This window comes from Citrus sinensis, chromosome 6, assembly GCF_022201045.2.
Source record: "Citrus sinensis cultivar Valencia sweet orange chromosome 6, DVS_A1.0, whole genome shotgun sequence".
In the NCBI taxonomy this organism is placed as follows: Eukaryota; Viridiplantae; Streptophyta; class Magnoliopsida; order Sapindales; family Rutaceae; genus Citrus; species Citrus sinensis.
This window is the reverse complement of record NC_068561.1, coordinates 22085328-22109782: the sequence shown is the minus strand read 5'-3', so window position 1 is coordinate 22109782 and position 24455 is coordinate 22085328. Positions and strand designations below refer to the sequence as shown.

The window sequence follows — 24455 nt, the reverse complement described above, 5'->3', positions numbered from 1 at the left end:
CCAATGTTGTGCACTGACCCTTGAGTTGTGAGGATAATCTTTTTAAGAAGAATCATATATATGCACAAGGTTTATTGATTTCAATTGGTGGTTGAAACCATCATCTAGAACTTTAGAGATTTGATTGAGAAGCGTAGCACCATCGGCAGACGACTGGGTTCAAGGGAGACCAATGAACCGTGGAAACAGGTTTCTCCAAAATTGAAAATGGAGATGTAGATATTTCAACCTTTTCATAATAGGTCTGGTTGACTACGTCCTAGATTTATAATGTCAATTGTAATCGCGTGAGAATGAATTTTGCAACGGGCCGAAAATAAAGAGTAATAATTTCTATTTGAACAAAGGGAAGAAAACACTTCCAAGTAAAGGACACCCAGATTTTCAAAGTATCTACAAGTAGACTCTTTTAACATTTCAAGAATGTCACACAATCCCATTTCATGAGTGTTTTCTGTTTATTTAGATATATCGAATACACCTTTAGACTCAATTTCGCAAGATTTACGCGATAATATGATCGGTTTCACTAAATGAGAAATAAAAGAATTACATGCACAATTAATTACCTATGACAGTCCAAATTAGAAAGAGTCCCAAGTATCCACTCTTAAAATATTAAGGCCATGAAATAAAAACGGGTTGGCTAATGTGTTAAAAGTTAAATATATTTTTTTTCTTTTTTATCATTATTGTGATAATCTTAAGTTATATCTGTAAATGATATGCAAATTATGCATCTCAAGTCTCAACTGTATTGCAACATTAATACTATTTTAACAAATTATCTTTCAAAAGTTTGATTTTGAAAATTAATGCACGCATGAATTCTCTTATTATTATATATATTTGCCGCTCTCAGGGATAAATCTGAATAATTAATCCAAGAATCTTGATCACCCGCGAGATTAAGCAAAAACACGAGAACAGTAAACAGACACAAGCTCGGTACTTTGAAGTAAAAAAACTGAGCAGCTTCGTTGACTATTATCACAAAGCACTTGACCCAGAAGATGTACCGGGAACAGTCAAAGTCTTACAATGAAACAGACTTTGCACAAAGGAAAATGAGATTCTTACAACAGTTAGTACCACAGTTAGCACAAAACGGTGCGCTTTGTGCTAACTATAAAAAAAGTTACTGTGGCTTGCACGCGCACACACAGCTCCCACACTCTCCCTGATTCTTGGCCTCTCTTCCCCACAGCAAACGAGAAAAACTCACACGACACTCACACCAAAACGCAGCCGTTTCTCACGCATCCTCACTCAGCTCTTTGCTCTCTCTGTCAACTTTCTCCCTCTCTCTCGCCTTGGGTGTCTTCACACCTGCTCGTTGGATCTGTCTCTCTGTCTCTACCCATCGATTGCATCCATCTCGGCTTCATCTCGTCGATTGCAGTTGCAGCCTGACCAAAAGGAAAATGAATATTTGGGCCAATCCCACATGGAAAATGAATATTTGGGCCAGTCCCACATGAGCTGAAGACGAAATCTTAGTTTGGTGTCCTTGCTTTTGCAGAGCATTCTGCCTGATTTTCATGATGGATTTTGATCTCTAAGCTTTTGGTTCTTATTATTGTGTTGATTGATACACACAGAATTTCACAATATTTACTACTAAATCATTTGGTTTCTCGAGGCAAATAAAAACCATCATCTTCACTCTTGAAAACAAAGCTTTTCCTTATATTTTCTTTGTTACAGTATGATTCTTGACCTATTGCTCTGTGCAATCATCTTATCAACCACCATTGCAATTAGTAATAGCTTTAGGTTATTGATGGAATGTTTACGAACCCTTAATCTTCTTTGAGCAAAGTAATGTCTGAGTTACAACAAAGTACTGATGAAAGTATGACCATTAATATTTTTATATAAAAAAAGTGTTCATCTCAGCCAAAATCACAATAACAAAATAACTCCAGGAGACGAGTATGGCATTACAGAAGAAGGATCGGAAGAACAAATATGTAATTCTTTGTTCCTGAAAGTCTTTAATATTTATTTTATTAGGTTTTTTCCAAGTAGAGATTACATCACTAAAGAACTCCACTGAACAATTTCCAAGTTTGACATTTCTGCTTATAAAACTTATGAAAAAAAAAAAGTCACGCAGATTGGCTCTTGTCTGGTAGGATTTGGGGGGTAGAGAGAGAGTCAAGCCACAAGTCAATTTCTAAGAGAGACTAGAGAGTAAGGTGTCGTAAAGGAGTGAGACGCATTCGACGAGGAAGAGAGAAAGCCAACACGACGACTCTACAAAGGCAGCTATGGAGAGACCCACGGCGGCTGTGGATTTTGGGGAAGAGAGAGTGAAGTCGCAAGTCAATGAAGAAAGAGAGAGAGAGAGACCCGACGGTGAGAATAGAGCGTGGTGAGGGAGAATCAGCTGGTGGTGAGATTTGTGGTGCTGTGAGTGAGGTGAGATTTGGAATGTGGGCTTACAGAGCGTGTGTTGTGGGAGATGCGTGTGTGTTGTGTGGGATGCTCACCACCATGAGAATTTATAATGAGCACAAAACGCACCGTTTTGTGCTAACTGTGGTGCTAACTGTTGTAAGAATATCGGTACTGTTGCACAAAATGACCCTCGGCTTTGCACGCACGAAATCTGGTTTTGTAACGACTCTTAACTAACTCGAGTTTGTTTTTAATACATGTCAGCAGCAAAATATCCAGTAGCACACACAACTGGATGGATTTATTACTCACCCCAGATAATGTCGACATATTTTCAAATAAGCCCAAATTTCTTTGCAAATTGATCCACTTGACTGACATAACAATTTATTAATTTCTTTATTTAGTTTAATATTGAAATCTAAGTGTAAACTTATTTTTCCCTGCCCTTGAGATATCTTGAAATCCAATCGGCCTGTATTATTAAGCTTTTTTTTTTTTTTTTTACAAATTCAAAATATAAAAACATTAAAGACTCTTTGTAATTTGTATGATATGATATTATGATTTGTAAACTGGGATTTTGTAATTTTTTGTTTTCTTCGATTCCAAATAAAAATGACAAGAAGTGATTTTACCCTAATCTCAACTCGTTTAAGCAAATCAAGAGTCTGATTATTCTGCTGGCGTATATTTGGTAAGTTAGATGGGGTATATTTTATTCCACATGGCTTGCATATAAGTTAGCAAAAAAATCTATCGATATATCAATATATATAATCTTCATTGATCCAACGGGCACAGCCAAAATATTTTTATTGGCTAGCTCATTGACTAATTAATGACTAGGAAATGGACAAAAATAATGCCAAAAAAAAAAAAGCATTTAGAATGACTATGTGGTTAATATATGTCAAAATGAGATAAAGAACATGACAACTCAAGTTTATTCAGTGTCTAAGTTGTCTAGAAGTTGAGCAACCACTTCAAAATAAAAGTGACAATTTTTATTATAAATCAAAGTTTTAATTTCGTATTAATTAATAACTTAACAAATTCGTCATTACATTGTTAAAGTTTTTCCGAAAAAAAAAAAAAAAGGAAAAGGAAAACACTTAAAGATTTTGACAAATTATTAGATGTTAAATTTGGTCATTTTCTTTGTTCAATTTTTTCACGTGACTTCAACAGGGCACTCTGAAAAATCGGAAAATAGTTGCAGTCAAGAAACTAGCTATAGGGCAGGACGTTCGTTATCTGATTTCGAAAATGAAGTGAGGCTTATCAGAAATGTTCATCATCGGAATCTCATCCGACTTCTTGGATGTTGTAGCCAAGGACCGGCGCCACTTCTTGTCTACGAATAGCCTCGATAAATTCTTGTTTGGTACATTTGATAATAGTAAGGCATTCAAAATATTGTGATATAACATAACATATGGCTGATATCATCGTTACGTTTGTGGCCAAAAAAAAAAAAAAAGGTGAAAATCAAGGCTTTGTAAACTGGAAGCAAAGATTTGATATAATCTTGGGCACAGCCGCAGCTCGAGAGCTTTCGTATTTACATGAGGATTACCATGGACGCATCATTCATCGAGATATAAAACCCAGCAATCTTCTAGACGATGATTTGCACCAAAGATAGCAGATTTTGGGTTGCAAGGCTTTTACCTGAGAATCAAAGTCATCTTAGCACCAAATTTGTCGGAACATTGTAAGTTAGTTATCATATCAATAGCAGCTATTAAGGCCATCCTTCTTCTTAGTCACATAATTAACTACTCATACACAATTACACAAATCAAAGAAAATGAAATAGGTAAATAGAAGATTCAAGAGGCCTGTAACGATCAACATAAAGATAAGCGCGTCGACTTGATTTTTTGGCATTCTAATTATAACCACAAAGAAAAGCTTTCTTATTTTTATTCTTTCGTATTTTTAGATAAGATTGAATCAAAAAATTAAGAAGTTTCCAATTTTCTATTCCATACCAGTATTGGGGTAGTCTTTCTTAAATTGTACGAGATGGACTTTTCATATATAATTCTCAGAGAGAGTTCTCTTGGTTTACTTATCTCTAGTAAAGTTTAGGATTAGTTCGAAGAACGTCTCGAGATTCAAGCGGTTGCCTTCAAGGGGTACTCAATACTAGAATATGCAAGAATACAAAGGTAGAGAAGAATATAAAGCTTGAAATTAGCACCCTATCATTATTATTCAACCCAATTAACAGAAATGATGCAAGGGGCAAAGTTTTGCGGTAAAATATTCCACCATCCATCATATTATGTATTTTGTAAGTGTGAAATACAACTTCTGCATTGTAGAGATTGATGAAATCAAAATTAATACAAAATGAAATTTGGAATCAAATCCAACAATTAACGAGCAAAACAAGACTCCGGTCCTCAATGTTCAAGATGAGCAGACCTCTCCAAATTGTAATCTACGCAATGGAGATCCCAGGGCCATTGATTTCCTAAAGATAAGAATTAGGTGTACACAGAACTATCAGTGAGATAACTCAGCTAATTTTTTTTTTAAAAAAAAGACATTATTTTTAGCAAGATATTTTAATTTTTTATTAGAGTCATTTTTTAGTATGTTACCGAATCTTTCTATTATTATTTAGATATGATTCTATTTCTATATTTAAGCTTTCTTAGGCTAGTGGAATTGCTCTATTATAATTATGTAATTTATTTGATAATCTTGAATTAATAAAAAAAAAACCCTTATTTTATGAGTTTATTTTTAAAATTATTTATTAAAATCTCTATTATAAACTATTCGAATTAGAGTATCATCTAATCTCACAGTAAATCTTGAGATGTTTTACATATTACTACTTTGCTTCTGGTACCCCGCTGCGTTAAAAACACCCAAATCTTCGAACAAATGACACTCGATAAGATCGAAATGACATGTGTGAATTGAATGCTTAGCATTTCAAAAATCACATACAGACCTTAATTTTTCAGAGTGTTTTGTATGTATTTGAGGATATTACATACACCCCGACTCTTCTCTAGATTTGCACGAAGAGGAGATCGGTTTTATGGAAAAGAGCTACATGTGAAATTATCTACGACGTCCAAATCAGAAAGGGTCCATATGATCAATCTAGAAATATTTGAGAGTCCAGCGCCAATTTTTTTTTTTTTTTTTTTATTGGCAACAAATAACAAAAAGAGTGATATATATAAGTGTAACTCAATCATTCATGGAGTCAAAAATTTTAATCTATGAGTTGCCTCATTCATGTATGCGCCCTATTGAAATTAGAAGTAAAATAAAACGACAAAAATAATGGCCGGAATCTGCAATCCTGACTTGGAAAATTGAAGACATCTTGTCATCTTCAATTTTCCCATGTCTGTCAATATTGAAGACTTCACACACACACACACACGTATGAATTCTCTGACTGTCTCACCATTCTACTTTCTAATTTCTATGTGCCACTCTAATGGGAAATGCTTGGTTTGTTGTTGTTGTTATTATTATTATTATGGCTACCACTCGAGTATCTTATTTATTTTAAAAATCTGCTTTTTTTTTATTAATCTAAAGAATTGAAAAAATTATAAAAATTTTATAGACTTTCCTGTCGTATAGTATTATGATCATAAAGTGGGATTTTATTTTTATTGATTGAAAAGAGGAAAAAAATGACAGCAAGTGATTTTACTCAAAAAATCTAAATCTAATGGAAGTAAACCATGTGTCTAATTATTAATTTGGCTACATTGTTCGCGAATGAAATATTGAAATTAGGTGTACTTGCTACTTAGGTCATAACTTTTACTTAGGTCAAGTCGTAATCTAAAAGTAATTGAGTAGAAAATTTTTTTCTCCACCACGAATGCAAGTGAAAGATAAATATATTTTAAATATTAATGAGGATAAAAATTTAAATGGTGTTGTAATAAAATTGATTTAAATTAGGGTGCGTTTGGGATTGAGGTGCTGTAGCTTTTAAGCTACAGCTGTTATGAAAAAAAAATTGTAATTATGAAATAAAAATTAATAATATATAATAAATAAAAATTTTAAATAATAATTTTAATAAAATTATTAAAGATATAATAAATTTTATATTATACAAGTAAAAAATCATATCAACATAGCTTAAAAGCTACAGCAGCTAGTGTTTACCAAACACTTTAGTGCTATAACTTTTAAATTACAGCTGTCCAACCTCAATTTCAAACGCACCCTTAATATTCTTATTGTGAGGAAAAAAAAAAAAAGTGTAGCCCCTATAGATGCCATGTGTCCTAGTCTTTGATAAAAAAAAAGTGTTGATCCGATGTTGACAAGTTAGCAAATAATCCACTACCGCATGTTCTTCATTTATTGATCAACGCCGTCTTTGATAAAGAAAGCCGAAAATTTCTATTGGCTTGCTTGACTGGGAACATGCGAAAATAAATTAATAAAAATTACAGATTATATCCGAGAATGAATAATAAGGGATGAAAGTGACTATGAAGTTTACATTTCAAAGTTTGGAGTTGTTGTTTGTGACGTTAGGCAAAACGCTAATTAACAAACGCTAATCAGCCAAGAAAAAACTTGTAACCATTCAAAATTGACAGCGTCGTAGTGGAGGAGTTAATTGCTTCTTTGTTTATATTAAATGCCCCTCAAAAACTAAAATCATCAACAACTGATCAACAAAGAAGAAGAAGAAGCAAAAATGATGACAATCCGAGGGAAGATGCAGATACTTTTGACGATCACAGTGATAATAATGATGAGGGGGAAGTCGACGAAATGGGCAGTGGCGGAACCAGAAATGGAGCTGATAAACAGTGGATGCAGCCAGTACAACGTTACAAATTTCTCAGAATTCAACAGCAATCTGAACGCCACGTTTAAAGAACTGAGGGAGCAGCTCAACGGAGGCAAAAAGTTTGCGACGGCGCAGCGGACAAGGGGGCCGGACCAAGTGTACACCATGGTGCAGTGCCGGCGGTATGTGTCGACGGCTGACTGCGCTGCTTGTTTCACTTCCGCTGAGTCGCTGATACGCAACTGCTCTGCTGCCAATGGAGCCCGCGTCATCTATTTAGCCTGCTCTCTCAGGTAACGAACTACTACGTGATTGATCGCTAGCTAGCTAGTAGCTAGTTAATATGATACGCCTACGTATTCAAATATCATGAATACCCCTCGTGTTTCTTTTATTCATAATTGATAACTGTTTTAGTGTTACATTTTTGTGGTGTTGATTTTTGGGATTATCAAAAGGCTAGTGTTTTTATTGATATATATGTTTATGAATTATGATGATGATTTTTATATTTGATTTTAAAGGGTAGATCTTTTTCTTATTTACAAGATGAGCTTATAAAAGAGATTACTCGAAATTATAGTTTATTAAATTTTATGAATTTTGATTGAGAAGAAAAATAAAAGAATAATTATTAGAAAATAGTTATATTCATATTGTTTATCGTCAGTTGTAATTTAGACTATTTAATTAGATTTTTACTGCCATGAAAGTCTTTTTCAGTTTAAAAAAAAAAAGTTAATAACATTTATCCCAAATGTTTGATAGAAATTGTATTTATCTTAAACTTTAAGGGGAATATGTAATTATCTCTTTCTGAAAATAAGGAAAATTCAATCGCCTGTAGAATTAGAAACATTACTATAGTCGTAACAACTTTGTGGAACGCTACTGATGTTACCCGGCTTCTTGGTTTTGTTAGGTATGAGAGCAGCAGTTTCTACGATCAAAGCACACAAGAGGGGCGCTTCGGGTTTTGTGGGAATCGAACCGCATTACAAGCTGATGCATTTAAAACAGCTGCACAAGAGCTGCTGGAAAATCTTGAAGTAGCTACACCTAAGATCAATGGTTTCTTTGCTGCGAGTAAGAACAACATTATTGGCAGCCGTGCAGGTGCTAATGATGATGATGATAAAAACAGCACAGCAGTATATGGTATTGCACAGTGTGTTGAAACAATCAGTGAAACAGGTTGCCAAAATTGCTTGTCTGGAGCATTTGATAACATTCAGAGATGTCTCGGTAGTGCTTTTGGTTGGGCGGTTGATGCCGGTTGCTTCTTAAGGTACTCGGACACTCCGTTCTTTGCTGATAACCAGACTACCGATATTACACCATTCCTCAAAAATGGTAAGACCCTTTTCTTTTCCGACTTGGATTCTCTTCTAATTCGAATTTTTACTGATTATAACGTCAAAATTGCAAGTAGATGATTGGTTGATAGATCATGGGAGAGGATCCTACTTCTTTTTTTTCTTGTTTCTTGTTCGACAGTACTTCGACAATACCGCCGTTTGTTTTAGATTTTTCTTGAAGCTAGGCTGCCAAACTGCTTAGTAAACACTTTTCTACCGTCTACCGCATGGCTTTGGCAGACAAAGCAAGCAATATATCGTTTTGTACGGCTGTTTAATGAGAAAATAAGCTCGAAAATTGAAAATAAATAACCGTTGCTTTATGGCCGGAGCTTCCTTCCATTCCATAGTTGTAGTGGCTTAATCTCTTTTGCAATTAATCTCTGTTCTTATTAATTGAAAAATCCTAGGTTCAAGCAAGAAGGAAGCTATTATTGGAGGAGTAGTTGGTGGAGGAACAGGTCTAATACTTTTTGCATTGTTGATTTGGTTCGTGATATCACGAAAGAGCAAGAAGATACAGAGAGGTAAAATTGTTCCGTTCTATTCGTGCATATCATCTTGAGGGTACTGACTACCTACCATAATGTTAGCGGGAAGCTTTCTGGGATTATTTATGGAGAAAAGAACTTTTAATTTGCTCGTAGTAATTTGGTTAGACACCTCTAAGTTCCCAAGTGTTTGAAAGTTCAAATTTCAATTAACCTTGTTATCATTTTCTCTAATGTTCTAGATTGTCTAGGTACTTATTAAATACTCACCTTTTGAACAGGAAACATATCAGAGGCAACAGAGTTACAAGGTCCAGTCAACTACAGACTCAAAGATTTGGTTTCTGCAACAAGAAAATTTAGTGAAGAAAATAAACTAGGAGAAGGAGGCTTTGGTGATATATACAAGGTGAATGAGAAACAGAGATACACAAAAATTTTGACCAATAATTAGCCGTAAAATTCGATCATTTTCTTTGTTAATTTTTGTCGTGTCACTTGATCAGGGCACTCTGAAAAATGGAAAAATAGTGGCAGTCAAGAAACTAGCCATCGGCATTTCTCGCAGGACGTTATCTGATTTTGAAAATGAAGTGAGGCTTATTAGTAATGTTCATCATCGGAATCTTATCCGACTCCTTGGATGTTGTAGCCAAGGACCAGAACTAATTCTTGTCTACGAGTACATGGCGAACAGCAGCCTCAACAAATTTCTATTTGGTAACAGCCTAGTTGCTTATATTTTAACGTCAATTAATCACATATGCTGCTACATTTCAAAAATAACAAGGCATCCAAAATGTTCTGTTATAACGTAACATATGGCCGTTTGTGCTCGAAAAATAGGAGAAAAACGAGGCTCTCTAAACTGGAAGCAGAGATTTGATATAATCCTGGGCACAGCTCGAGGCCTTGCGTATTTACATGAAGATTTCCATGTACGCATCATTCATCGAGATATAAAACCTAGCAATGTCCTTCTAGACGATGACTTGCAGCCAAAGATAGCAGATTTTGGGTTGGCAAGGCTTTTACCTGAGAATCAAAGTCATCTTAGCACCAAGTTTGCCGGCACATTGTAAGTTAATTAATTATTATATCAGGAGCGACTACTGAAGCCAATTCTTCTTCTTAGCCACGTAACTAATTACCAACATACATTACTCATTCTTCAGGGGATACACAGCACCAGAATATGCAATTCATGGGCAATTATCGGAGAAGGTTGATGCATACAGCTTTGGAGTCCTTGTCCTGGAAATCATAAGCGGTACAAAGAGTAGTGAAACCAAGGGTGAGGAGGGCGAGTACCTCCTCAAACGGGTAAATTCTCCGATGTATTATTAGTTAAAAGCTTATTATTTGATGAACTGCTAAGCAAAGCGCTTTTCAACTGATAAATGTAAAATTATAATAGGCTTGGAGACTCTATGAGAATGGCACGCATTGGGAGTTAATGGATGAAAGCTTAGACCCAAATGAATGTACAAAAGAAGCAGCAGAAAAAGTTGTTGAAATTGCTTTGATGTGCACTCAGTCGGCGGCTAATTCGCGACCTACAATGTCAGAAGTAGTTGCTTTGCTCAAAAGCACGAGCTCTTCTTTACTGGGGAATAAACCTCTACTCAAGCCTACTTTCGTTGAAACCGATTACAGAAAAACCCCAGCAGATACATCCACTTCTACGGGCTCTTCTACTTCTAATGCTACAGCCTCCATCTCACAAGTCTCAGGTCGATAGCCCCTTCAATTTCTGGCCTTCGGATTGTATGACTAATTTGTTCATATGATATTACTACTATTGTTGTTAAAACAAACCAATTATGAACACCCATATAATGTATTTTTCAAAAATGATATTCAGAAACAAAGAAATAGATCATAGCAAGAGTACAAAGGCAGTGGAGAATATAAAGCTCTACATTAAAGTTCAACAAGTAACCACTCTACTCTTTCATCATTATTATTCAACCCACTTAACGGAAATGATACAAGGGGCAAGGTTTTGCAGTTGCATATTGCAATATTCATCATGTTATATATTTAGTTATAAAGTCTGAAATAGTTACTGAAGCAACCGCTACATTGTAGAGATCGATGAAATAAAAAATTAATACAAAATAAAATTTGGAATGAAATCCAACATCAAGCAAAACAAGACTCATCCTCAAGGTTCAAGATAAGCACTGAGCAGACCTCTCCGACTAGTAATCTACAGCATGTTCCTTACAGATCCCCGGGGCCATTGATCTCCTGGAGATAAGAATTTTACAAAGAGCAATCAATGAGATAACTCAGCCAAATTTTCTATATCAGCTTTTTATTTTACCATTTGAGCTGATTAGAAATTAGTGATATACCTTGTTTTCAAGTACAGCTCCATCAGGAATTTCCAGTTTCTCCCCAGATTTGGCAGCAATAGTCACTTTCCCCTTCATCCATGAAACCAGCACATATCAATAGTCAGTTACAAGAGTTTAATGCCAAAAAAGTGAAATACATTTTTACTTGAAAGGACTTAGGCTGACTATTTCAAAATTATTTATAGAGTTCAAACAACCTATAAAGTTGGCAGATGGTTGGGAATAAGGACTGAAATAATTAATCGCCAACAATAAAGATCAAAAGGTCAATATGAAAAGACAATCTAATCTCACTATGAAAAATTCTGATTGATTTCTGTGCTGATGTGCAGAGCAAAACCCAGAGTTACAATTAACGAAATGCATCACCAGTTCATTCATTCATTACCTTGAGGGTAATATTAGCACCAAACCATACGTCACCGGTCACCTTAAGGCTATCAAGCTCGATGATACTAGGAATAGACTTGAATCGGCTCAAAAAGTTGCCAACCTGTAAAAGGAAATCCAAAAATCACCACTATTAATAAGAGAACATGATGCATCAATACTGCCCCATTGCAATAAAAGCTTCACCTTCTTAAATTCAGGTCCCAGTTCAATAGTTGGATTTGCAGGGTTTTTTCTAGCTTCATTCCGAGTAACAAATCCATCGGCCAAGGTGTAAAGATCAGACTGAAAGAACAGCGGACAGACATGTCAGGCAAGTTTCAATTGTCTAAAATTTTGTACCACCAATGACAGCAAAGATAGTAACCTGGACAAGAAGCAGATCAGAAGTTGCCTTCACCGGAAGGAATCGAGATCGATGTACGTTACAACCAATAGCATGATCAAAGAACTGGAAAACAGTCGAAAGCAATCAAGTCAAACTACAGAATATCAACATTTTATAGAATCATACTAACAATTTGGTTTAGGTACAATGCCTACCCGAATTGCAGCACCAGCTGCAGTTTCTAGCTGAAGAACTTTGATTCCATCCACTTCCTGAAAGCAAGTTTAACTTATTTATCAGAAACCAGGGTATCAATACCAAAACATATTTCATACGGTTCAACTAAAACCCATATGAAAAAATGTTTACATTTTAAGAGGGATAAGAGAAAAATGAGAAGGACAAGACACATACCTTTGGATTTGGAATGATCTCCATCTTAAGTGCATCAGCTTCCACTAACCTTTTGATTGCCTTCAAGTTCACCCATCTGTAAACTACTTTGTTAGGTTCACATCAATGCATGTTTAAAACGTCTATGAAAGTACAACTTACAAGTTATTCGTGTTGAAAATTTTGAACTTCTCTATTGACTTGAACTCATTGACCTACAAATAAGAAGTACCACACTTCAGCTATTAGCTCAAAAAGAAGCTCTCTGTTGCCATTAACAATGTGTGGCAGCAAAAGGTGCTTTGCATGGTCAGGCCAAATAAGTAACCATGGAGCACTATTACGTATTCTCAAGAAGGTGCGACCAAAAATGTCATCACCATAATGAGGGATCAAATGTCAGGTAAGACCAAGGTACTAGTAAATAGCCTCAAATCATCTTAAGACAGGCAAGTTCATACATGTATTACGGCATATGTCACAATATTGGCAAACAGCAGAATACCAAAATAGGGAGGGTAAATGCTATGAGATTTAAAAGAGAAACTCAAAACTCAATTCAAGCATCAAACTCAACTAGTAAAAATAGGCAATCAGTTGTTTTGAAAGAAAGAAAGAAACATCAAGGAAGACTAGGAGCTATATTCATAACTTTAAATAAATAAATATTATAGTTGAAGCAGAAGAGGTAAAAAATGCAATTAGGTTCTGAGTTAACATTTTGTAGTGGGTGCATATTCCATGATCATCAATCAAAGCTCATAAAAGAAAAACTGGGGGATACTGGATTAAACATTTTTTGGTTAATTCAACTTCAAGGTGATTATAATGGTATGAGGAGAAACCTCGACAAACCTCGTGCTTGATGCAATTCTCACACTAAATTCAACTAACAGGAAATTTTTTATTGAAAGAAAACACTCTTCGATTAGTTGAATTATTAGCAGATGGTTACAGTGCTTATCAGTAGGTTGGAAACGTCCACTATAATGAATACCCCAGGAATGGCAGGAAAAGAAATTCAATTTAAACGTGGACTCAGACTCAGGTCTAGAGAACCCTCAAAGTGGCATTTTACTATGTTTTCTGACGACTAGCAATATTTGCTCTGATTGCATGAACATAAAAACATACAAGTTCAATGGTAAAGGAAATATCCCTGAAACCAAGCTTGCTGTCTTATATATAACAACTATCTATAGATTTCAAATTAAATGTAATTTTCTTTCAATGATCATTCTACTAGTGAAGAACAGTGTGTTTGATATTCACCCACACAGCTCTTTGATGCCTATCATGGCCTTAGACCACAGTGTTTTATCATTATTTATGACTCTACCATGGATCGGAGATTGTAAACAGAGGAAATCAATAAATAAGTCAAGGACAGAAGCTTACATGTTCATCAGGGACCTGAGCGATTTCCAGAAGCTGAATAGTGAAGAGAGGAAATGGCAGGGAACAAATTAGTAGAGATCAAAAAAAGTAATCTGGATATCAGCATAAAAAAAGATTAAATCAGTCATAATTTGCTTTTTTATTGAGAGAAGATGGCTTCCGAAAACTTCATAAAGATCATGTTAACAGTTTGATCAGTATGCAAATGTGACTCCAGAGATTCGCAAAAAGATATATAAACAAACAAACAAAAAACATAGAGACAGAGGTTTATCCTTCAAGACAAATTTTCCTAAAACAGTGCTCACAAAATAAAAATATATCTTTGCCATCCTCTTCTCTGCATAAAATGGATAGATACTTCTTTTTGTAATTTCAGCTTTCATTGGAAGTTATGTAGTTGCAGTGGAGATCAATACAGATTTGATTCTTTTTTACTATTTTCATTCCTAGACCAGTAAATCATGTTGTTTTCTTTTCTAAAAATAAATGTTTTCACTGAGTAAGTCCGTCACTTTTAAGCATGTCTTCTGGGAAAATGCCCAAATTATTTAACTGGTATAACGGGCAAAAACCAAAATATATAATAAAGAGCACCAACAATAAGGAAGAACAATATATACCTTAACTTTTCCTTCATAAGAAATAAGAGTTCCACCCTTAACATCTGCTAAGGTTTTGGGAGTAACCTGCATGCATGAAGAAAAAGCTCAGTGACAGTCTTCATGCATAAATTGGCCAAAAAAAAAAAAAAACTGATTCCACTATTCTTTAATTACCTCCATACAGTACTCGTTCTTGTTTTGGATCAAATGGTTTAAGATTTCTGTAGCATCCGGTCAAGAATAACAGACAGAAGATAAACTTGTTCATGTATCTCATTCACACAGAACATGTTACATACATACTGATATATTATACATATACATAAGCATAATCAAACTAAGGATACTCAAATCAACAATTGCACCCAAGTTGTCGGAGTTGGCAGCAAATACATACTCTTTGCCCTGATACAGACAAGCAAACAAAGTGAGACAGAAAAAATATCATATAAGTTTACTTGGGTACCATTTAACATTAAAAAAAATAGAGACTGCATTAAAGCACTAACCTGAGAAATTAAAGCGTCAAGCTTGCCGCTGTTCATTAAGGATGGGAAGACATCACCGTGGCCAGGAGGATACCTTTCATATCCGCAAAATTATTTTCTATAAGAATGTGCGTATTTTATAGTTATCCAGAAGAGGTCCACTTTCAAACTATTGGAAAGTAATCAAGAATGAGAGCACTAGTAACACATATTCGTAAGGAATGAACAAAACCACAGGAATAAGACTCCCATCAAAGTTTTGAAACAAACTCCAAAGACCAAGGCTCTTCAAAACATTAGAATTAATGCAGATGATTTAGGCAAACTAATCAGAAAACAAAGCATGAAGAGCACAACCCATCAAAACTGGTATATCTTACCATCCATCCTTGTCAGTCTTCCCTTTGCATGGTAAGGGCACAAAATCATCGGCACACAATCGGGGATACTGGCTCTGAGAAAATTCAAAAAGAAGAGTTGAGTGTAAATGAAATGTTATCAAGCTCTCAAAAATCCGAAGCAGCTGACTGGACAACAATATCACAAACCTGGTTAAAAGTATGAATCTCGACATTTGATTTGGAGTACTTCTCTATAATCTGAAAATGAGTGAGAACTAGTAAGCTTGCAAGTATGTCCATTTCGGTAGGACCAAATATAGAGAGTAGATAATGTACCTTCGATGTATCATCATGCGTGTTGAACGAGTTCATGAGTAGCAGGGGAACATTACATCCATATTTGGCATTGAGATTCTACCCCAAAAAAAAAAAAGGAAAATTAAGTTGCTGTGTCTGCCAAGAAATAAATAAAAGATTTCAAAAGAAAGGAATAAAGGATCACCTCAATCTGGATGACGATGAGGTCGAGAAATGTCAACCCGTTACGAACTTCAATAACAGACCTGAAAATAAAGAATAGTTTACATAACAAATGTAACTGAAGAAAGTCCTGACTAGGAAATAAAATGACACATACTTGGGACCAGTGCAGCCCATTGTGGTTCCCAAACCTCCATTGAGCTTCAACACGACGAGCTTATCCAAAAGCTTTTTGGTTTCCGCTGGATCTGCATGTATAATCAATTAATATAATATGATAAATCAAGTTAAATTACTACTGAAACAAAGTTAAAAATAAATCGTATAACCATCCAAAGCCAATGCCAAATATGCTTAAACAAACGAATAGTGAATACCTTCAGGAACCGGTGCCAAGCTGTCACAAGGAACCACGATTTTATCAGTAGGCGTTTGGATTTTGCTCCATTCCACGTGTTGCGCTTCGCCGCTTCGATCAACAACACAAATAGTGTAAAATAAGATGTCCAATTGCATCACCGTATATAAAATGAAGTCTAATCAATCTTATAAATAACAAAAGATTCGTTTGAAGCCATACCTTAGATAGCGAGCAACGAGGTTGATGAATCCATTTTTCTCATTTTCACTGCAAAAATACAACAATCAGAATCACATAAACAATCAAACACAGATCTGAAATCAAAATCAAATACCTGATTTGATTGAGGCCAGCAACGGCAGATTTGAGCTGAGTGAGCTTCTCGGCGTCAGTGGCCATGTGATTGATGCGGTCTAAACGAGGAAGATGAATCTAGAAGAACAGACGTTATATTTTGAAAGCAGAGAGTGAAGGCACGGTTGTGTAAATTATATATATATATATATAGATAGCAAATTTCGACAAAATGGTGTGACGATAACTAACGGGTGGCGTCCTATTTGCATTGCATTGGAGGCATTGCATGTATCACTCTTTGATTTTGACCCCTTTTTTTATTTATCTAATTTATTACAATAACAAAAGTGAGAAATGGTCCGGTCACGCCCACAGAATATACAGGCGAATATAACGCACTTGTTGAATGTTTGTTGGTCTATAGAAATACAATGCGTAGCAAAACTCGCGCCTCTTCTACGCAAAGTTGACACCTCATCCTTACAGCCTCTTTTACTTTTACACCTGCCTCTTGAACTTCAGCTTAGTATTCTTTTTTCGGTCCTCTTACCGGTTTGATTGTCACTTTCTTTCTTCATCATCTCTTGTTCTATTAATTTTCTAAAGTTGATAGGTAGGTCCAAAATTTATAAAGTGACATAGGTTAATGAAATAGAACAAAATGTCAAGGTTGTACAAGGAACAGACGTATCTAGAAGCAAATTTGTAGTCGCAGGCTGAGAAATGGGCCTGCCTCACTGCCCATATAAGTGACTTCAAAGCCCATTTTTAAGCAAATAATCACTACGATTGGTATATTGTCACAATAAAACGGGGTTTTAACACGAAATTAGTGGTATGATAAATAGTAGTAATCGCTCTTTTGTTTTGCCATTTGCATCAAAAGTCTTCGATTGATGTTTAAATCAAGACTTGTGTGGCTGCGGGCAAATCCAGCAAATAACAATGAAACAGTTGGTGGGCTTTGTTTAGGTTGAACTTTGGGCTCGTAGCACTCTCCCAACAGTTGTAGGCTTTGTAGCGCTTCGTTTGGCACATAAGGACACGGTTCCGACAACTCTGTCATCATGTGCACGCCGGTGCCAATGGAAGAGCTCAGTCCATCATATACCGAGCGAAATGGAGCTACGTTCACGCAAGTCGAAGCTCGTAACTTGAATTGCTACAGAACTATATGGTATACACCATACATGTGTGTCTAGAAACCATGCGGGATTCGGTTAATTGTGACTTTTGGCATATAAATCTCTAAGTTAAACATTAATTTTTTAGATGATATAATAGAGTAATGAGTGATTTGATATGTTGTGAAATTGATCGTCTTACGGGTGCACGTTTCAAGTTTCAACTCAGTTTTTACAGGTTTTGCTTCGAGTTGCGACCAATGGCAAAAGCCAACACCATTTTTTTTGGGCGGGCTAATTTTTTTTTCTAATTAAATGCTTTTCTATTGTACCGAAGAATTATTGATAAGAAATTAAAAATGCATCTAATAAGGAAGAAAATAAACTTTATTATTAATAGTTGTTTTATATAAATGAAATTATTGAAACTTGCAACTGCTCTTTGATTTCAAATTTAAAAGCTTAAACTTAGACAGAGAGACATGAAAAGACAAAAACTTTAAGTTGAAAGTAGGGTGAACTATTTGTTAGACATTTTTAATCCACTCAAGATCTTGCAAATAAAAATATCAAAATCAATCATATAACATAAGAGTTTACGTGAAAAACTTCTATTCTAAAGAAAAACTATCACCATCAAGGATAACGAGAAAAAAAAAATCTACTATATGAAAAAATATTACAATCATACAAGTATATTTCCTCACCCAATATTTTAATAACACAATTTCTTAATACACCTACCATTTTTCTCGTCCTAGAAACTGTTGTTTATAGAGAAAACTAAGTGATTAACATGTGAATGCAACCTCATATATAATGATTATTTCTTATAAGAAAAGTATTCTTTACATAAATTATATTTTTCCTTGAACAAGCTAAATCATGAGAATGAATTATTTATTTCTTAAATATGAATCCCCTAAATAAGAAAATATTATAGGAAAACTCATAACAATTATGAACAAAGTCTTATTGAAAATAGAAAAATATTTCCTAACAATCTCTATCTAGATAAGTTTTTTAATTAAATGTTAAAGTATGATCTACCATGTATCCGCGCAATCATATTGTCCCACTTTCTTTACACCATTAAAATCACACTCACATAAGGTTTATCACTTCACTATAAAGTAAAATCTTATCCTTTACCCAATAGTTATAATTCTTAACACCAAGAATTATTATATTTCACCTCATCTATAGTACACATATTTAATAATTGTTTGGCTTTCTTAAGAGTCATCAACCATTCAAAAAAAAAAAAAAACTGCCCTATACCTTGTGTAAATGCCAAATCATACCTTGTGATGCAAAATTTGTGAACTCATTAGGAAGAGTACATCCTCTTGCAAGGCACACTAAAATGGATAAACCGACCTCTCATGGAGAAAATAGACACATCACTGGCTAAAACTATCAATATCTCTATCTACTGATTTGGAGCTATTTGCCAAAACTACTCCATTCCAACAATCTTTTTTTAAGGTATCTTGATTACCTATTTCCAAGAGTTTTCACCCATAGGAATAGGGCTTGCATTGCCCTTGCTTTATATGTGTAACTTAGATTGAATCAATATGTTCTTCACTTGAACATGCCACAAGCCAATTGATTATCCCATCAAACTTTTCTATTTCTACATTTACAAGTTTTGAAAATCTCATTATTGGTATATTTGCTCTGCGTTTCAACCTTAACTCTAATAATGCTTGTTAGGGATTTTTAATTTTTCTGAAGATTTTGCAAGTAAAAATATCAAACAAATAATAAATAAAAAATACAGATGGGGAAGAAAATCAATCATATAACTTATGAATTTATGTGAAAACTCTTATACCGGAGAAAAACCATAATTGTCAAGGACAATGAGAGAAAATCATAATGAAAGTCATTATTTGTTACTATGTAAACAATTATTACAAGCACGAAAGTATTTTTCTTCTAATTCAAAACTATAATAATGTGCAGTTCAATACACCTACCATTTCTTTCATACTAGAAAATGTCTACTTATAGAAAAAAACTTGGTAATTAACAAGTGAACGCAATCTCCTTATATATAATGGTTATATCTTATAAGAGAAGTATTTTTTATATAATTTATTTTCATTTAATAATTTAAGTCCTAAAAATAAGTTACATATTCCTTAAATATGAGTACCCTAAATAAGAAATATATCTTAGGAAATGTCCTAAAAAGTAGGATACAAATCTTCATTAAAAAAATGAGACATATTTCTTAATATTCTGACAAGAATTTGATGATAGTTGAAAAGACAGCATAATTAATTAATGCAAAATTCTTATATAGGTTTCAACCAATTTAAGTTTGAAAATTCAATCCAAATGAGTTCAAAAGTTATTTCGATTCGACTCGATTATAGGTTTCAACCAATTTAAGTTTGAGAATTCAACCCAAACGAGTTCAGAAGTTATTTCGGTTCAACTCGGATATAATTTAAATTTAGATCAGTTTGAGTTGGTTTCAAGTTACAGTTCGGGTTTGGGTCGTAATTTCATGAAAAAATTCAAGTCGCGCTGAAAATTGGTTCGGGGTTGCAATGATAGTCTCCAAATTCTATTAAATACAAATTTCAATTCAGTACAGCAATGAAAAATAATAAGCTTAAACCATATCCAATTTCCACATGTCAAAATCCAAGCAAATAAACGGGCAGCAACACTTACTTTACTGAATGATAACATAATAAATTAAGTCCCCCTCCAATTCTCCATCAACACTCAACACAAGCGGCAATGGTTACATTAGCAGCAATTAGGCCCCACCAAATAACCATCAACAGACAGAAAATGATGAAATAAAAAAAAAAAAGAAAAAAAAAACCAATTGAGTTTGCCAGGGTGTCGTGATTGTCATGTATAGGTTGACAAAATGTGCATTTATTTTTCTGGATACATATGTAAACAAATGACGAACCTAAGCATAAAAAGAATACATCTAATTTATTCTTCTCACTCAACTATTACATTCTAAAACACCATAATAACACCAAAAGAATATAATTCATTCGTTTCCCCCATCTGTTACTCCAAATTGTAAGCGTCGACTGCAAACAGCTCACGAACTCTTGAACCATCCGGATCACACATCTGAAATCACGACAAAAACATTCATGTACAATCAACTTTTTTTCTATAGTATTATTATTTTTACATTAAATAATTATTTTTTAAAAAAAATTTGTTATATACAAATATTACCGACATTACATCAGATATTACAATTAATATTTACAATCATATTATATAACTACATCAGATATTATAATTAATATTTACAATCATACTATATAATTGGGACCACCACCATACATTGACATACTGAAGCATTTGTTCAGATATTTTAAATTCTTTAATATTCGAGGGATGTCTACTGCACTCACATTTCGTAAGGGAGAGATTGTCTCCACTCAATTATATTGATAATTAAGAGAGTACTGAAATTAATCCCCATAAAACTCTTATGGAGGCTCAAACTTTTACACTCAATATTATAAATATAAAATTTCTCCCACTAAACCAAAGTCGCATTGATCATCAAATAATTAGTTGAATTAACATCATTTATCAGAACTCATGACACCAAACTGTGGTCCTTAAATTGATTCACAACCCTGGCTTGAATGACCATAAAAGTAACCGTAACATTAAGTCATTAATTGTGTTTAAAAAAATTAAGTCGTTAACAGCAGTTTATCACTTCAAATATTCAATCACCATAAAACTAATAGATTCAAAAAAGATGAAGAAATGCTACACTCTGAAATTGCGAAGAGCTAAATTTACCACTTACCATCAATTGCAGATTAATTGTGACGTCAATGAGTCAAATCGACATCGCCGATTAATTGGAGGAGGTGGCACGACTGAAATGATGGCACGCTGACGGCTGACAGGCTGTTAGTGAGAGACAGTTGGGCTCAGCTTATGGGTTTTATATTCTTGAGGGATAAAGGATAAGGATAGAGATAAGATTTGAGGACGAGGAAAATTTACACTGGATCGATTTTTAATTTTCAATCCAATCGATTTTTTTTGAGTCAAAACTGAATATTTTACATCAGTATTAGTAATAAAATTTTTAAAATACCGCTTTAGAAGTTTAATATTGTATTTTAGGAAATCTTGCATTTTACATTTAACTATTTATTCTACATCGGATATTGAGTTGAGCTACGTGAATTTGGAAATAGGTAAAACCTTAAAGATGAATAATCTTAAGTACTTATTCACCAGTATATGCAATCACTATGGCCTAACCAAACTACTTGGGAATCTGCCCTTAAATACTCCCTCCTCAAGTTCAAAGAAACGAGAATCGACCCCATGCTTGCCCACCCTAACGAACTAGCCACTCACTTTGGATAATTTTGCAAAGCAATCCAATAGCAATCGATCTAAACCTTGTACAGGAAGATAAATAAATAAAAAAGAAATCACATGTAACACTAAATTCAATCCATTAAAATGTGTCTAGCAATGGTTGGCTTTTAGGTCTCTTTCTAATAAATTGTCAATACAGACGGAGACACGGGCACAAGTGAACGTTGTGTTGCCTTTCGAGAGTGGATGTTTAGAATAATAATATTAAATAAAACCCTCCCAATTTATTGAAGCGGAAATCCTCCTTCAAAGGGTGAGTGACACGGTGACGATCACAATAAATACTAAGCAATATGGGCCACACGTTTCAAATACATTGACCGAAAAGCAAAGAACAACGCATGGTGATAAAGAAAGTGGGCCCGCCCTCGCTTTACCAAACGCAGAAAAGGCAATTTTGCGTTTTCAAAGATTACCAACCTTTCCCTTCACAAAAAAAAAAAAAAAATTACCAACGTTTCTCATTTTCTTCCCCCCCACCTTCGAAGCCCAACTGTGTGAAAGAATTTATCTCCAGCCTCCGAATTTCCAACCTTTACCCGAAACGTCTATCTATCTACTACACGCGGCACTCCCTCAATTCCCTTTTTTTTATTTTTTATTTTTTTATTTTTCCATCCTCCCTCTTTTCTACAGAAGTCGCTACGAGTTTCTCTCCGTTTCTTCGATCATTTTTCATTCTTTTAATAACTTGCTCATTTTCCATTTCATTAAAAAACATTTCTTTTCAAACTTTTGTATCGTGTTCTCGCACAAACAAGATTTTACACCAAAATCCTGCTTATTGTCCTTTTTTTATATAGCTATACTCTAATTTAACGTAATAATATTGGTTGGATGAAAACAATTTGCAAATAATTTATTTTTATTTTCATTTCACATCAAATACTACCTGACAAAACATTTTTTAAAATTACTTTATACTATCAGCATCACTCATCAATTCATATGCGTATTCTTTTAATTGTTTTACCAATTTTAATGCTTTAAAAATGAAAAGAAAATATCATTAACACTTATCCATGATTTGGATGAGACAAATTCATTTCTAAAAAAATATCCCTTTCAAAACCTTCAAACTGTTGCAAGCCTTTTTGTGTTTTTGTTTTTTAGTATTAGTGAACTCATAAATTTCTTATTAGATAATTCTACTTTGTGAACGCCCCTTTTTCTTTTTTTAATATTACTTTTATGAACTTTTTAGTCTTCAAAGACTTTCATGATCGCTATTAGCTAATGCCCTTTCAATGAACCGAGAAACTTCAGAAACCGCAATGAGAAAAAAAACATGTGGTTAGTAATTTTTGAGATTGATTAATGGAGTCCAACAACAAATGAGTGGCCTAGAACCATCCATATCCGGTGTCTCTCTCTCTCTCTCTGGAGTGCACGTGGCGGCACTGATGAATAAGGGCGGCAAGTGGTGATGACGTGGCGAAAAGTGCACGTAAAAGTCACCTGAGAGTCTCCAATAGGCGATTGCTATCTTTCATCATCTCTTTTGGTGGGCTGGAGATATTTTAAATTTATCCTCCTCCTCAAAAATATCATTTGGATTTTTTCCCCCACAAATCTCCAATTATATCATTGTTTGTTTTTTTTCTTCCCGGAAGTTGTATCACCGCCTGAGCGTACCATGGCCTGTGTACTCGCTACTCTGACCAATCACAGCCATGCTTGTGGCTCATATTAAACTTCGCCACCCGACTATTCGGTCAAAAAGAAATCATTTTCTCGAAACGTCACCCAATCTGGAGATGAATAGTACATGAATTAAAAATGTTCCCTAGTTTTTTTTTTCTTTTATAATAATAGCACAAATCATGTTTCGGTACAAGCTATCTTGTTTTTTTTTTCCTGCTATAAAATCATAAACTTTCAATAAATACGTCATAAAAAATCTAATTTTCCATATAACCAAAAATAAAAAATCATTATAAATTTCATTAAAAGACCTTTTGAATTAAAATTTTTTTAGTTTTTCATAAAAATATTGCTTTAATTTTAAAAGGAGAAGATTCATGATTTTAATATTTATTAAATTGATGTAGGACATCTTTTGAATAAGCAAAATTTGGCAAAGCATTTTCCAATTTTATTGTAGGACAAAGAAATATTGTTTGGACCTTAAAAAGCTGTTTGGAATTATTTTTTTAAAGAAATATTGTCATATTTTATCTTTTTATTGAATTTTTTTTATTTTAAATGCTTTTTTATTATTTTATTTTTGGTAAAAAAATTGTATTATATCATAATAGTGTTTTTTTTTTTTTATAGAAACTGTTAAGAATCATATCATCAAAAACCTTAAAGATTACAAATACGGTTATAAAAGAATTAGAACAACTTAAAGTTTAATGCTAAATCCTTAAGATACAATGAATCTAAAGATTCTATTTTAACGTACCGTGCATAACAAATTCA

General features: G+C 34.1%; 2 protein-coding genes across 2 annotated transcripts; one reads left to right on the top strand and one right to left on the bottom strand.

Moving 5' to 3' along the window:
• Positions 1-6917: 6917 nt before the first annotated feature.
• On the top strand, positions 6918-11195 carry LOC102630773 (cysteine-rich receptor-like protein kinase 2). The gene is made up of 8 exons (XM_006481899.4): positions 6918-7500; positions 8130-8560; positions 8976-9092; positions 9338-9465; positions 9563-9776; positions 9903-10134; positions 10232-10379; positions 10474-11195. Exons 1-8 carry the CDS (start codon positions 7112-7114, stop codon positions 10795-10797), a joined length of 1983 nt encoding a protein of 660 aa, XP_006481962.1. The 5' UTR covers positions 6918-7111; the 3' UTR covers positions 10798-11195.
• Positions 10980-16863, bottom strand: LOC102631070 (UTP--glucose-1-phosphate uridylyltransferase). The gene is made up of 21 exons (XM_006481900.1): positions 16538-16863; positions 16423-16470; positions 16220-16311; positions 16000-16090; positions 15865-15925; positions 15699-15776; positions 15570-15620; positions 15402-15475; positions 15043-15115; positions 14881-14938; positions 14708-14754; positions 14552-14617; positions 13929-13961; positions 12693-12745; positions 12552-12627; positions 12353-12409; positions 12177-12260; positions 11996-12094; positions 11808-11912; positions 11417-11488; positions 10980-11309 (listed from the first exon to the last, which is right to left on the bottom strand). Exons 1-21 carry the CDS (start codon positions 16600-16602, stop codon positions 11283-11285), a joined length of 1410 nt encoding a protein of 469 aa, XP_006481963.1. The 5' UTR covers positions 16603-16863; the 3' UTR covers positions 10980-11282.
• Positions 16864-24455: the final 7592 nt, after the last annotated feature.